Source organism: Anolis carolinensis, chromosome 2 (assembly GCF_035594765.1).
Source record: "Anolis carolinensis isolate JA03-04 chromosome 2, rAnoCar3.1.pri, whole genome shotgun sequence".
Taxonomy (NCBI): domain Eukaryota; kingdom Metazoa; phylum Chordata; class Lepidosauria; order Squamata; family Dactyloidae; genus Anolis; species Anolis carolinensis.
This window is the reverse complement of record NC_085842.1, coordinates 24,117,242-24,132,385: the sequence shown is the minus strand read 5'-3', so window position 1 is coordinate 24,132,385 and position 15,144 is coordinate 24,117,242. Positions and strand designations below refer to the sequence as shown.

At 40.9% G+C, this 15,144-nt stretch overlaps 1 protein-coding gene across 5 annotated transcripts; it reads right to left on the bottom strand.

Moving 5' to 3' along the window:
• Positions 1–859: 859 nt before the first annotated feature.
• LOC100563312 (zinc finger protein 260) lies at positions 860–14,012 on the bottom strand. 5 transcript variants are annotated; one of them, XM_062973587.1, is made up of 7 exons: positions 13,876–13,987; positions 12,921–12,968; positions 9,581–9,683; positions 9,368–9,469; positions 8,941–9,036; positions 7,375–7,476; positions 860–3,742 (listed from the first exon to the last, which is right to left on the bottom strand). In XM_062973587.1, the coding sequence occupies exons 3-7, from the start codon at positions 9,615–9,617 to the stop codon at positions 1,791–1,793; spliced, it is 2,289 nt and encodes a 762-aa protein (XP_062829657.1). In that variant the 5' UTR covers positions 9,618–9,683; positions 12,921–12,968; positions 13,876–13,987; the 3' UTR covers positions 860–1,790. The 5 variants fall into 5 exon arrangements, with proteins under 5 accessions (XP_062829657.1, XP_062829658.1, XP_062829660.1 ...); XM_062973588.1 differs by lacking the exon at positions 12,921–12,968 and having other exon boundaries at positions 13,876–14,012; XM_062973590.1 differs by lacking the exon at positions 7,375–7,476.
• Between the last annotated feature and the right edge of the window lie 1,132 nt (positions 14,013–15,144).

Sequence of the window (15,144 nt, the reverse complement as noted above, 5' to 3'; positions counted from 1 at the left end):
GCTTTAGAGAACAGATTGTTTAAACTTTCAACCAAGAAGAAATGTACCTGTATGCTGAATACATGAAGTTTGTAAGTAAATCAACTATATTATCTTTAATGAAGACTACTTATTTTTGGTCTCTTGAGGGCATAATTTAAAAACCAATATATTTTATGGGAGAGTAGATTTTTTTGGGCAGCTGAAATAACACTTCTGAAGATCTGCTATATATTTTGTGCACTGGCACATCTTTGTTCCTAACAGTTCAGCAAGTTAACCAGGTATATCAGTCTAACAACTGAGGAGCCTAATTTGCCTTGCTTGAATACTAGCAGATATTTACCACTAAGAAGAAGATTCACTCAAACAAGTATTTAACTCTTCTCAGGAAAAGCATACTTCACAAAAGGTTATGATTATTCCAAATAGTGTGAATGCCAATTAATCTCCAAAAGAGTCACGCTTCCAAAAGGATATGGAGATTCCTGGTTTTCCAAAAGGTTATAATCTCTAAAAGGTCATGCCTTTCACAAAACTTAAAAACAAAAAAACAAACCAAGAGTTCTGCTTCAGCGCACAGAAGCCCCAGCCAGCATGGTCCCAACGGTCAGGAATTCTGGCAGTCGAAGTCCAAAAAATGTGGAGGACTCAAGATTGCAGACCTAAGAATTTGGTTAAACACAACTAATAGGCTGCATTTTCTCCACCCATTTCCAAATTCCTAAATAACACCAAGACTGAATCTACACTGCCATATAATCCAGCTCAAAGCAAATCATCTGGGTTCAGAAACTGGATTACAGTATATGGCAGTATAGATGTGGCCTAAACATATTGACTTGGATAAGGCCAACTGAATAGCAGCAGCTACTGAAAATGTAATTTATTTATTTTATTTATTTCTTGTGTCAGAAGCAAACTGAGGGTACAAGTTGTAAATGTATTTGAAAACACATTTTTTTAAAAAAAACCTTGGCATTAATACTAAATGTTCTTTGACCAGTAGCTGGCCACTTGGAGTGCTTCTAGTGTTGCTTTTAGAAGGTCTTCCATTGTGCATGGAACGGCAGGGACTGCATTGTAATAGGTGGTCTGTGGTTTGCTCTTCTCCACACTCGCATGTCGTGGACTCCACTTTGTAGCCCCATTTCTTAAGATTGGCTCTGCATCTCATGGTGCCAGAGCCCAGTCTGTTCAGCACCCTCCAAGTCGCCCAGTCTTCTGTGTGCCCAGGAGGGAGTCTCTGATCCGGTCTCAGCCATGAGTCGAGGTTCTGGGTTTCAGCCTGCCACTTTTGGACTCTCGCTTGCCTAGGTGTTCCTGCGAGTATCTCTGTAGATCTTAGAAAACTGTTTTTTGATTTATGGCATTGGCATGCTGGCTGATATCCAAACAGGGGATGGGCCGGAGATGTCAATGCCTTGGTCCTTTCATTGTTGGTTGCTACTGCGCAATGGATGTCAGGTGCAATGCCGTAATCTACATAGAGAGCTTTCTAATCTGCCCTCTAACCATTGGAAAAAAGCGGTTTGCCAAGCTTCATTCTCATATCTGATTAAATGCTTTGCCAAAGGGCAGACATTACTTATACATGTATAGTGCCCCTGTGCTGTCAAAGGCTTTCATGGCCGGAATCATTGGGTTGCTTTGAGTTTTTCAGGCTTTGAGTAGCTATTGGAGCTGAAACATAGCCGTACAGCCTGAAAAACTGACAGCAACCTATAGTGCCCCTCTTAGAAAGAGTGCTTCATCTTCTCTTGACCCTAACTTTCACTGCAAGTTCACAGACCATTTTTCATGTGCGTTTTTTATCGCATGTGGATTTTTTCATGCCTTTTCAAATACGCTTTACTCCTGAAACTCTTCCCACAGCCTGTACACAGATGGGGTTTTTCTCCCGTATGGATTCTCTCATGATAGAGAAGGTTTGATCTTCGATTGAAACCTTTACTGCAGACAGAACAGACGTGAGGCTTCTCTCCGGTGTGGTTTCTCTCGTGGGAAGTAAGGCTTGCTTTCTGCTTGAAGCTCTTCTCGCAGAGGGAGCACGAATAGGGCTTCTCTCCGGTGTGGATCCTCCCGTGGATGATCAAGTGCTCCTTACGACTGAACCGTCGGCTGCAGACGGAGCATGTGTATGGTTTCTCCTGCGTATGGATTTTTTGGTGTTCAGTATGGCTTGTTCGGTGTTTGAACCTCTTCCCGCATACCAAGCAAGTGTAGGGTTTCTCCCCTGTGTGGATTCTCTCATGTATCACCACCTGCGATTTGTTTCCAAACCTTTTCCCACAAATGGGGCATGCGTACGGCTTCTCCCCTGTGTGAGTCCTCATGTGCCCAAGAAGGTTTGCTTTGCAGCCAAAGCTTCTTCCGCAAAGGGAGCACGTAAAAGGCATCTCTCCCGTATGGATCCTTTCGTGGCTGGTCAGGTTGGATCGCTGCTTGAAGCTTTTGCCACAGAAGGAGCAAGGGTACGGCCGTTCTTCCGTGTGGGTCCTTTCATGGGAAACCAGGTTCGTTCGCCCACTGCAGCCTTTCCCGCAGACAGAGCATTTGTAAGGCGTCTCTCCTGTGTGGACGCGTTCATGCCGAACCAGGCTGACTTTATGGAGGAAGCTTTTGCTACAAATGGAGCATGTGTGGGTTTTTTCTTGTGTATGGGTTTTTTCGTGGCTTAGCAGATTTGACCTTTGGTGGAAGCTTTTCCCGCAGACGGAGCAGATGTAAGATTCCTCTTCATTGTGGCTCTTTTCGTGGACAGCCAGGTAACTTTTCCAGTTGAAGCCTTTCCCACAGATTGAGCAAGTATATGGTTTTTCCGCTGTATGGATCCCCTCGTGTCCCAGAAGACAATCTTTACGGCTGAAGCTTTCCCCACAGACTGAGCATGTATACGGAACCTCGCTGGCATGAATCCTCTCATGTTGAAGAAGGCCAGAGCACTGACTAAACATCTTATCGCAGACTGAACATGTACATGGTTTCTCTCTCATATGAGTTTGCTCATGTCTAACAAGCTTTGCTTTGTAACTAAAGCCTTTCTCGCAGACTAAGCATACATGCGATTTTTCTCCTGTGTGGGTGATCCGATGCGCAATAAGGCCAGAGCTCTGGCAGAAGCTGTTGCCACATACACAGCACTTACAAGGTTTCTCCCCTGTATGAATTTTTTCGTGTCTCATAAGGAGTACTTTACGGCTTAATTTTTTGCCACAGACGGAGCACGGATAGGGCTTTTCACCTGTATGGATCCTTTCATGGCGAATAAGATGGGATCCTTGACTGAAGCTTTTCTCACAGACTGAGCATGGATACAGTTTCTCTCCTGTATGATTTATCTCATGTCTCATAAGACGTGACCTCTGAAAGAATTTTTTCCCACAGACCAGACATGCATGCAGTTTACCTCTCGGATGGCGTTTTCTGTGGGTGATCAGGTAATATTTCCAAGCAGATCTTTTCTCACCATCTAAGTGTCTGAACAGTTCCCTCCCTTTTTGAAGCATTCTTCCAGGTTTATGGTCTCTCATTTGGAACCCAGTGTTCTTAGTTTCATTCCCCAAGCAAGATAAAGTCTCTCCTTTTTGCTTCTCCAAGGCATTTCTTTGCTGCCTTTCTGCTCTCCCTTCCTTCACAGAAACAAATGCTTTCTTTGGATAATGAGAGATATTCCCTTTAGCTATTCCCAAGGATACGTCATTTGTTTTTACTTCATTCATGATTTCCCATGGAAGATGGTCTTCTTTCATTTGTTCGTGGCCTGTTTAAATAAACAAAGAATTATGAAACAAGGAATATTCCGACCGAATGTTAATGAATTTTGTGGTCACTCCAAATGTGAGTACATCTATAATGCAGAATTAATGAAGCATGACTCAATGTTATAGAATCCTGGGACTTGTAGTTTGGTGAGGCACCATTGTTCTTTGGCAAAGAAGGCTAATGACTTTGTAAAACTACAGTCCTTATTATTCCATAGCATTGAGCCATGACTGTTAAAACAGTATTAAACTGTGTTGCTGAAGACTTTCATGAACAAAATTACTGTGCTGCTGTGAGTTTTCCGGGTTGTTATGGCCATATTCCAGAAGCATTCACTCCTGACATTTTGCCCACGTCTATGGCAGGCATCCTCAAAAGTTGTGAGGTCTGTTGGAAACTAGGCAAGTGGGGTTTATAGATCTGTGGAATAATGGCCAGGGTGGGAGAAGGAACTCTTGTCTTTTTGCGGCAGGTGTGAATCTTGCAATCTTGGCCACCTTGATTAGCATTGAATGGCCTTGCAGCTTCAAATCCGGGCTGCTTCCTACCTGGGGGAATCCTTCGTTGGAAGGTGTTAGTTGTCCCTGATTGTTTCCTGTTTGGAATTCCCCTGTTTTTGAGTGTTTTTCTTTATTTACTACCCTAATTTTAGAGTTTTTTTTACTACTGGTATCCAAATTTTGTTCATTTTCATGGTTTCCTCCTTTCTGTTGAAATTGTCCACATGCTTGTGGATTTCAATGGCTTCTCTGTGTTGTTTGATATGGTGGTTGTAAGCGTGGTTTCTGTGTTCTCAAATAATATACTGTGTCCAGGTTGGTTCATCAAGTGCTCTGCTATGGCTGACTTGTCTGGTTGTGTTAGTTTGCAGTGCCTTTCATGTTCCTTGATTCGTGTCTGGGCAATGCTGCATTTGGTGGTCCCATGTAGACTTGTCCACAGCTGCATGGTATACAGTATACTCCTGCAAAGGTGGAGGATTCCTCTTGTTCTTTTCTGTATGTAGGATTTGTTGGATTTTCTTGGTCGGTCTGTAGATAATTTGTAGGTTGTGTTTTTACATCAGCTTCCCTGCGTGTCAGTGGTTCCTTTGATGAACACTTTTCCTCTGGGTGGATCTTTGTCTTGACTCTCTTGGCCTGTTCTTGGTTTTGCAGCTCTTCTGATGTCTGCGGTGGAGTCTCCATTGGCTTGTAGAGCCCAGTTTAGGTGGTTCCGTTCACCTTGGAAAAGGTGGGGTTTGCAGATTCTTTCTACCACCCTGGATTTTCCACAAATATATAAACCCCACTTGCCTAGTTTCCAACAGACCTCACAACCTCTAAGGATGCCTGCCATAGATGCGGGTGAGACATCAGGAGAGAATGCTTCTTGATCATGGCCATACAACCCAGAAAACTCACAGCAATCCAGTACTAAACTGCTTTAATTTTGCAGAGTAGATGCACCCTGAATATTTATCTACCTCAGATATGGGCAAACCTTTTGACAAAGGGGCACCACTGTAGCAGATGTGTGAAGAGTGTTTGTGTAAACTAATATAATGAAACCTGCTCTCCATTTGTAGAAGAGGTTGACTAGTACATGAGTATATGCAGTATATCAGAATTCCTGGTAATGGATAATTAACCCAAGCTAATCTCAGCCAAGTCATATTTAAAGCTATAATGCACTGCCATCCTTATTCTAACTTGCATATCTTGACCACATTTTCTTTTATGTAAGATTTCCTTTCAAGAACCCAAGCCAAGACAAAGAGAAGGCCGGACAAAACCTGCTGATCCTCCTTCCCATCTCACAAAGGAGCAGCGACTCTTTTATTTGCACAGCTCTGGCAAGCTTGACTCTTACAAATCCACCTCTGCATGAGGACGTGTCAATTGAAGGTAAAATACACACCTCCAATGAAAAAAGACATGCTAAGAAAACTGTATAACAAAAGCACCATAAGATGGGGTTGATTTAAACGCATGTAACAACGTGACTTGTTCTTTCTGGATCCCATTACAGTCTCTTTTACTCCCAAAACTGGATGAACAAGCTGTATGCTTGAGTCTTTAATACCACTTTGTACTTCATCTGAAAAAGTGGGTTTCATGCAAAAAATAATAATAATTAAAAATCAGTCTTAAAGTTTTGCCAGCTTTTTTTCTTTTCTTGCTCCCCTTTCTTCCTTTTAACAGGAAGCTCAAACTTATCTGATGGGTTAAGTACTATCAGAAAGTACAGTGGAATTCAGGGGGTTTTTTAGATCACAAATTCATTTTGGCTACCAAAACCCAAAAAGAACACACTGCAGTATACTGTAGCTGCACATGAGCAATTCCAAGCAAGCTCCATACTAGGCACAAAAAACTGATAAAATAATTAATCCCTCATCAAATGAATGGTACTTGCCTGTAACTTGTAAGTGGTGAAAGAAAAAGGTGTCAGAAAGCAAAGCATCCAAAATGGAGAAACATGTATAGTAACAAGGGTTGCCCTAGAGAAGGTATAAGTGTTATAGACTAAAAGGTGGATCTCCAAATTGGTATTTGAATACTCTGCCTATACACCACATTGACTCTCTAACATGTTTCATTAAATTCAGTCCATCATTTGGGATTATCACTGAATTTAGCCTATACACTTTTTCTTAAGACCAATGGTCTAAATAATTGCTAGTCCCAACCAGAATGGAACTATTGACTCAATAGAATATACACTTGGTCCGCTGTATCTATGGGTACTCATCCATTTATACAACCAACTAGCTGTGCCCAGCCACGCGTTGCTGTGGCAAAGTGGTGATGGTATTGGTTAAAAATTGTTGTGTAATTTTTATTTGACTTTATTTGCATTTTTTTATTAATTTTATTGTAAGTTATATTTTTATTTATTATATTTTATTATTTTCTTGTATTATTTTTAGTTATTTTCTGTTATTATAGTATTTTATTGTATTAATTTTTAGTGTTTTTTATTATTTTTTATTGGGTTGCTAGGAGACCAAGTTGGAGGAGCTTAGCCTTCTAACTGGCAGCAATTGGATAAAAGCAATTATTCCTCTCTCTCTAATTAGGACTTTATTTTTCTTTTCTTTTTGTTGTATCAACCTAGAGGCGTGGATGATGGGTTGTGTTGTCAAATTTCGAGGTTGGGGGGCCTGTAGTTTTGTTGTTTTGTGGGTTGCCGTGATGCCATCACTCTTTTATATATATAGATATTAAAAAACAAATATCAAAAATTGATTTTGCCATGCACTGAACACTATGCTGATGTGTAGGCACATCCTGCGATAGTCTTCCACTATTTCATAGATCCTCAGGCTCTCTACAGTTGTTTGTAATTTCATATAATGGATGCCAACTTACTATGCTATTCTATATAATGGAATCTGAACATCAATATACTTTGGTATCTACAGGGGTTCCTGGAACCAAATCACAGCAGATACCTAGGTCCAACTGTATATAAATGCCAGTTTACCAATCAGCAATTGATTCAATGGTCTGTTCTAATTAGAAACATAATTGGATGTAGTAAAGATTGTTTTAAAGATATTGGTGTGCAATGTACAAATTACCTGGAAAGGAGGAGATGTCAATTATACTAATTGTGGACTAAAATATATCCGAAAATGTTCCTTACCCAATGGGAAACTGGAGACAGTCTCACTTTCTTCAAAGGGATGGAAATCTGGGGTACATCTCTCCTCTTTTACTTCTAGTTTTATTATTACACCTGGGAACCCTTTTTAAAGAATGAAATAAGGAAGGAAAGGAAGAAAAGATCAAGGATGATTTTCTGATTTCAACAAGCATAATGCGTGATAATGCTGCTACTAGGGAAGTTGTAAGAAATCAACAAAACAAATGCTAAATGCAAGTCCAGCAGTATCCAGTAATAGTGTTGGGCCTTGAAGCTCAATGATTAAGCAGTTCATTCTTGGGCAAAGGAAAACTGGAAATAAGAGCCTATGAGTTACTTTGGCTGAAGCCATTACTTTCTTCAGTTCACACTACATTCTAGAGATAAATGAAGAGAATATGGAAATGAAACCACCTTCTGTTTTCTTTTATACTCCCTCATGTCTTCCTGTTTCATAAGAACATGGGAAAATTGTGCCTCCTAGCTGAGTCCTGTTATCACTGAAAGAATAATCAGTCCCAGTTTTGATTATTTGGAGGTGCTTTGGGACTGGAGGATCCTGTTTTAAGCAAAAATAGTAGAGAAGAACACCTCTTTTTTCTGAAAGACAATTATCATCTTGGAATTGGGCACTGGGGCCGTGTGTCTCCCAAGCAAACATGGGGTCTTATGTGACTCATTGGCCATTATTTGCCCCTCCAAGCACTAGAGCAGTGTTTCCCAAACTCTGTTCCTCTGGATGTTTTGGCCATCAACTCCCACAATCCCTAACAGCTGGTAAGCTGGCTGGGATTTCTGGGAGCCGAAGTCCAAAACACCTGGAGAAGCAGATTTTGAGAAACACTGCCATGGAGAATGCTGAGTAAAATATTTGGTGCATGGAGATTTCTATGTTACCTGTCTTTGAATACTAAAACAGCCATCCCTCCACAATTTGAATGCTCTAAGGGCACAGGACCACCACAAAAGTGGAAAAATGTGAATACAAATACATGTTTAAAAAACCTGAGAGAACACCTTTCTGGGATCTCTAGGTCCCCTGATTTGTCCCTATGGTCAACTTCCGATGAAGGACATCTAAAGGTCTAGAGAAGTGTTCTCTCTAGGGCAGTGGTTCTCAACCTGGGGGTCCCCAGATGTTTTTGGCTGACGACTCCCAGAAATCCCAGCCAGTTTACCAGCTGTTAGGATTTCTGGAAGTTGAAGGTCAAAAACATCAGGTTGAGAACCACTGCTCTACGGCTCTCTAGGTCCTCCAGCATGGTGCCATAATTAACTTCTGCCAGAGGCTGATCACATAGAAATTCCTACAGAGAAAATATTAGACAATTACATAAAATCATGGAGTTGGAAGGGACCACAAGGCCTCCTGCCATGCAGAAACACACTGACTGTAAAGTCTGAGAGCCACAGCAGGTCAGGTTAGACAGTAAAATGGACCAATGATTTCACTTGGTATAAGTTAGACTCCCATGCTCCCTGGACACCCATAGAACAAGTCTATGAGAAAAAAATGTCTGTGTTAAATATCTGGATCACCTGATTTTACATGAGATGTTATCTTACCTAACTGATCCACAGTGATAGCATTTTCTTCAAATCTTGGCTGAGCCAACATCCATGGTTCTTCTTTCTGCTCTTGCTTTATTTCTATGTTATATCCTGAATCAAAAGACAAAACAAAACAAAGAAGTCATAGATTAAGTTTTAACAGCCTGGGAAAAGCAGCCCAACTGGTTGGCAGCAGTGGGACACTTTTTTGTTCTCTTTCAGCTGGGAGGCAAAACAGTTCCAAGTGTTAACTGCCTGTGGCTGAAAGTCTTTTCATCAGGTTGAGTTGCATTGAATTTTTAGCACTATTATAAATTTATTTTCCACTCTTCAGTTTGTATGTGGCTAAGTAAGTTACCTTGAATTATATGAGAAAAGTCAAGGTATGAGATAGTGAACTGCCAAATAAATATGTCACCTTATCAATCTCGAGGTTCTTTACCTGAGTTGGTACCTTGGACGATTCGACTATCCTCGCACCTCTGGTGACCCAGGACCCATGGCTCCTCCTCTTGTTCCAGCTTTACAATCACATCAGGAAATTCTGTTCACAGTCAAGGTGCCAAGGGAACATAATTAGAAGAAAAATTTGATTATGCAAGGAACATGAACAGTCCAACTTATGTATGGCCCAGATTCCTTCCGGCTCCCCTACCTGGATCAGGCTCTGATAGAACTTCCTTTTCCGTCATGACTGACTGACCCAGAACTCAAGATCTTCCTCTTGCTCCAGATGGTGGGCTTGGCAGGTGGAAACCCTGCTCAGAGAGAAAGAAAAGACTGGGTGGGGTTCATCTTCTGAAATATGAACAAAGCAGGACTACTCAAGATACCTGTATTTCAAGGAGGAGGCACATATAGTCCACCTTGAGGCTTTTGGATTGCAAATACTGTCAGCTCCAGGCAACATAACCAATGGTGAGAGGGGTTTCTGAAAGGACCACACATTCACAATTCCCGTTCTAACCAACTTGCTAACTTTACCAGATAGGAAGATAGGAATTACCATATACAAGCTGAGTATCCCTTGTCCTACATTAAGTTCCTCACCTTCCCAAGTTCTTTAAAGTCAAGGATTTCCTGCTTCTTAGCGGGGGGTTGGACTAGATGGCCCTTGAGGTCTCTTCCAACTCTACTATTCTATGATTCTATGATTCTATGATTCTATGATTCTATAAGGATGGAGAACCTCTTTCAGCCATGTTTCAGGGGTGAGCCAGACAAAAACAAAAGAGGTGAAGCCAAAATATCAACATGTTAAAGTTCTTACTTCCAACAACAAGGTTTTGGGAAGCATTTCAAATGTTCAGGATGGGGGAAAGGACCTGGGAAATCAAGTCACTGTGCTATCATGAACAAAGGAGGCATGGCCTTTTTGCCATATTTTTTACAATGAATATCTCGTAGAGTCTCAACCAATTCCACAGTTTGTGGCAGCCACAACAACAAAGTTTCTGGAGTATAACAACTACTTTCAAAGTAAGTACCACACAATTAAACAGGAATAACACTTTCAAACCAAGAATAGATTTTTTTCCAAACGTTGTTACACATTGTTTTGTGTGTGCCTCTATGCATGTGCAAAATGCCTTTTCCCCTTTCATTCTGAAGTAAGCACTTCAAGATGATGTGAAATGTAAATGTAAAATCATTCCCAATTTGGTCACTGAGATGTGATTTATTTCTTCAAAGCAATGCAAAATATTTCTATCTGAAAGAATTTTCCTGTGTAGGTTGAGTATTAATGATACAGGTTGAGCACATCTTATCCAAAATTCATAGAATCATAGAGTTGAAAGAGACCCCATGGGCCATCCAGTCCAACCCCCAAGAAGCAGGAAATCATATTCAAAGCACCCCTGACAAATGGCCATCCATCTTAAAAGTCTCCAAAGAAGGAGTTTCCACCACATACCGGGGCAGAGGGTTCCCCTGCTGAACAGCTCTCACAGTGAGGAAGTTCTCCCTAATGTTCTGGTGAAACCTCCTTTCCTGTAGTTTGAAGCCATTGTTCCGCGCCCTAGTCTCCAGGGCAGCAGAAAACAAGCTTGCTCCCTCCTCCCTATGAGTTCCCATCACATATTTGTACATGGCTATCATGTCTCCTCTCAGCCTTCTCTTCTGCAGGCTAAACATGCCCAGTTCTTTAAGCTGCTCCTCATAGGGCTTGTTCTCCAGACCCTTGATCATTTGAATCACCCTCCTCTGGACACATTCCAGCTTGTCAACATCTCCCTTCAATTGTGGTGCCCAGAATTAGACACAGTGTGATTCCAGGTGTGGTCTGACCAAGACAGAATAGAGGGGTAGCATGACACCCCTGGATCGAGACACTGTACCCCTATTTAAAGGTAAAAGGTAAAGGTTTCCCCTGACGTTAAGTCCAGTCGTGACCGACTATGGGGGTTGGTGCTCATCTCCATTTCTAAGCCGAAGAGCCGGCGTTGTCCGTAGACACCTCCAAGGTCATGTGGCTGTTACCTTCCCTCCGGAGCGGTACCTATTGATCTACTCACATTTGCATGTTTTTGAACTGCTAGGTTGGCAGAAGCTGGAGCTCACAGCGGACGCGCACTCCGCTCCCCAGGTTTGAACCTGGGACCTTTTGGTCTGCAAGTTCAGCAGCTCAGCACTTTAACACACTGAGCCACCGGAGGCTCCCTATTTATGCAGGCCAAAATCCCATTGGTTTTTTTAGCTGCCACATCACATTGTTGTCCCATGTTTAACTTGTTGTCCATGAGAACAATTCATAATCTAAAACACTCCAAAATCCAAAATTGTGCATATGGGTGGCTGAGATGTGACTTCTTTGCTTTCAGTAGTTTTACAAGGTCTTCTCTGCCATAAAGTCCTGTTGCCTCATCAAACTACCACTGCCATGATTCCATAGCACTGAGCCATAGTAGTTAAAGTGGTGCCAAACTGCATTAATTCTACAGTGGAGACTCACCCTGGAACCAGCATAGTAATATGGTAATAACAGTATGGATTTGAAACTTCAAAAGCATGCACATTGATTTTGACATACATTTTTGTGGACTACGGCAAATTTCATCAGATGCATGAAATGTTAACCCGAGGCATTGTAAACTAAGAACGTCCAAAATGCTTCTGCTATAATTAAAATGTTAGTCTTTAAGATGCCGCTGGCTGGAAAAGGACAGCTGTTTCTTTCACTTCATATACAACTCTCTCTTTTGTTTTCTTATCAGCTTGGTGTTATGATTCTATTTGGTTTGGGGATGATCTCTTAATGTTTGCCAGAGGCCCAAGCGTAGTAAATCACAATGCAAATAGCGACACTCCCTCTTTCAAACTTCTAAGCCACATCAAACAATCATCTGACTGTAGCCCAAAGGGGAAAAAATAAATGCAAAGCCTTTGGTTCAGATATATCAGGCGTTGCTTCCAGAAATACATGATTTATTAAGAGTTCTCTATTTGGATATTTGTGTCTTCAGGTCACCTGTTGATTTATGGTGACCTCATGACTTTCATAGGGTTTTCTTGACCCCCTTCTTTACTGCTATATAAAATCCAGACTATCTGCTTTGAACTGAATTATATAACAGTGTAGATTTATATAATCCAGATGATCAAAGCAGATCATCCAGATGTTACAGGACAGTGTAGAAGGAGACTTAGAGGTTGTTTTTCCTGTTCCTTTTGCTAAAATATAGCCTATAGCACCTGGTTTTGTTGGTGGCCCCCCATCCAAATACTAACCAGGGCTGTCCCTGCTTAGCTTCCAAGACCAGATAGGATTTGATGCCTTTAGAGCAGTGTTTCTCAACCTGTGGGTCTCCAGGTGTTTTGGCCTACAACTCCCAGAAATCCCAGTCAGTTTAACAGCTGTTAGGATTTCTGGGAGTTGAAGGCCAAAACATCTGGGGAGAGACCCACAGGTTGACAACCACTGCTTCAGAGTGTTTCTATTGACTTAAAGATATATAACATAAAGCCAGATATACGAGAGGAAAAAAGCTACAAACCTCTAATTTGAAATGGATTATCCAAACTGAGTTGTGCTCACAGTCTCACTACAAACAAAACAAAACAAAAATCCATTCTTGGTTACAAGCAAGCTTTCTTCATCTCATCATTATTTATAGAGTTACAGGAGATAATGTTGCTCTGACTGTTAAATACATACAGATCGAGCCTCCCTTTCTCAAAATGCTCCCAAATCCAAAATCGTCCATATGTGTGGCTGAGGATAGATCTACACCACCATATAATCCACTATTTGACCACAGATTATCTGCTTCAAACTGGATTATATGGGTCTATACTGCCAAATAATCCAGTTCAAAGCAGATAATCTGGATTCAGTGTAGATGGGGCCTGAGAGGGGGATATCTTTCTTTTCTGATGATTCGACGTACACAAACTTTGATTCACACATGAAATTAGTAAAAATATATACAGTATATTGTGTATAAAATCAGCAGCAGCAGACTATGTGTATAAGGTGTATAGGAAACAGCAATGAATGTCCTCTCGTGATCCATATGCAAATATTTTAAAAATCTTCCCAGAATCCAAAATCCATAATGCTCAATCTGCAAATGGGGGTGCATCTACACTGCAGAATTAATGCAGTTTGATACCAATTTATCTGCCATGGCTCAATAATATAGATTCTTGGGAGGCACCAGTACTCTCTAGCAGAGGAGGCTGAAGATCCTGTAAATCTACCACTCCCAGGATCCCATAGCATTGAGCCATGGCAGCTGAAGTAGTATCAAATCGACTCAATTCTCCAGTATAGATGCACCCTGAGAATCTAAAAGCCTTGCTGATCCACTGGAAAACATTCACCACCCTTTCCCTATTCCCATCAACTGATAGTTCTGTTTAAAGGCTTCTTTATCTAATCCCTCCACCTCCTTCTTGATTGCAGCCTCTTTATATTTTTCTTCCCAATCCAAAATCTGGAGTTCTCACCTGGTCTGCCTTTCAGGAGAAAGAAAAGAAGGTCTTGAACTCTCAAGGATAACAGGTTGATGTTTCCAGGGGTGGGCCTTTTTGTGTTACACCGCTATTCTTCTTCGGTCCACGGCTTGCTTTCTGTCACGTGATTGAAGCTGACCCAGTGGCCTGGCAGTGCAGCACCTCAAATCCTTCCGTGCTGCTTCCCTTTGAAGCAGCCTGACTAGGAGAAGACACTGAATCACTGAAAACTGAATGCAACTTGCATTTTGGATGATGAAAAAAAAATGTATATACAGTAGAGTCTCACTTATCCAACGTTCTGGATTATCCAACGCATTTTTGTAGTCAATGTTTTCAATATATCATGATATTTTGGTGCTAAATTCGTAAATACAGTAATTACTACATAGCATTAATGTGTAATGAACTACTTTTTCTGTCAAATTTGTTGTATAACGTGATATTTTTGTGCTTAATTTGTAAAATCATAGCCTATTTTGATGTTTAATAGGCTTTATCTTAATCTCTCCTTATTATCCAACACATTTGCTTATCCAACGTTATGCTGGCCCGTTTATGTTGGATGAGACTCTACTGTATGTCAGTGCACATAATACATAGCTGCTGCACAATCTGCCTCCCCCACCAAACAAATAGAAAAAGCTATGTATTTTGCAATTTTCCCAGGTGTAATTTAATTTTTTTAAAGGTATGTGTGCATGCATGAATACTTGCATACCCTGTTTCCCTGAAAATAAGACATCCCTGAAAAATAAGACCTAGTAGAAGTTTTGCTGAATTGCTAAATATAAGGCCTCCCCGAAAGTAAGACCTAGCAACGTTTTTGTTTGGAAGCAGGCCCAGCGCCTGCCAAACAGAACACCAGAGCATGCAGGATTGGTAAATGTACATACCAGTTGTACATGGAAATAATGGTAGTAACAAGAAATTCTTGATAGAATTCAGAGTTTGTCTGGTTATGTTGGTTTGTGATGACAACTACTGTACAGTATATAATAAATGTTCTTTTTTGTTCAACAATACATGTGAATTCTTCTTCATGAAAAAATAAGACATCCCCTGAAAATAAGACCTAGCACATCTTTGGGAGCAAAAATTAATAGAAGACACTGTCTTATTTTCGGGGAAACACGGTATCAGTATGTCACTAAGCACAATCCTGCTTAACCAATAATACGTATATTTACATGCATTATCGAATTTTTAATTAAAAAATTAAAGCAATGGATGGTTGAATTTGTAAATACAGAATCCATTAAT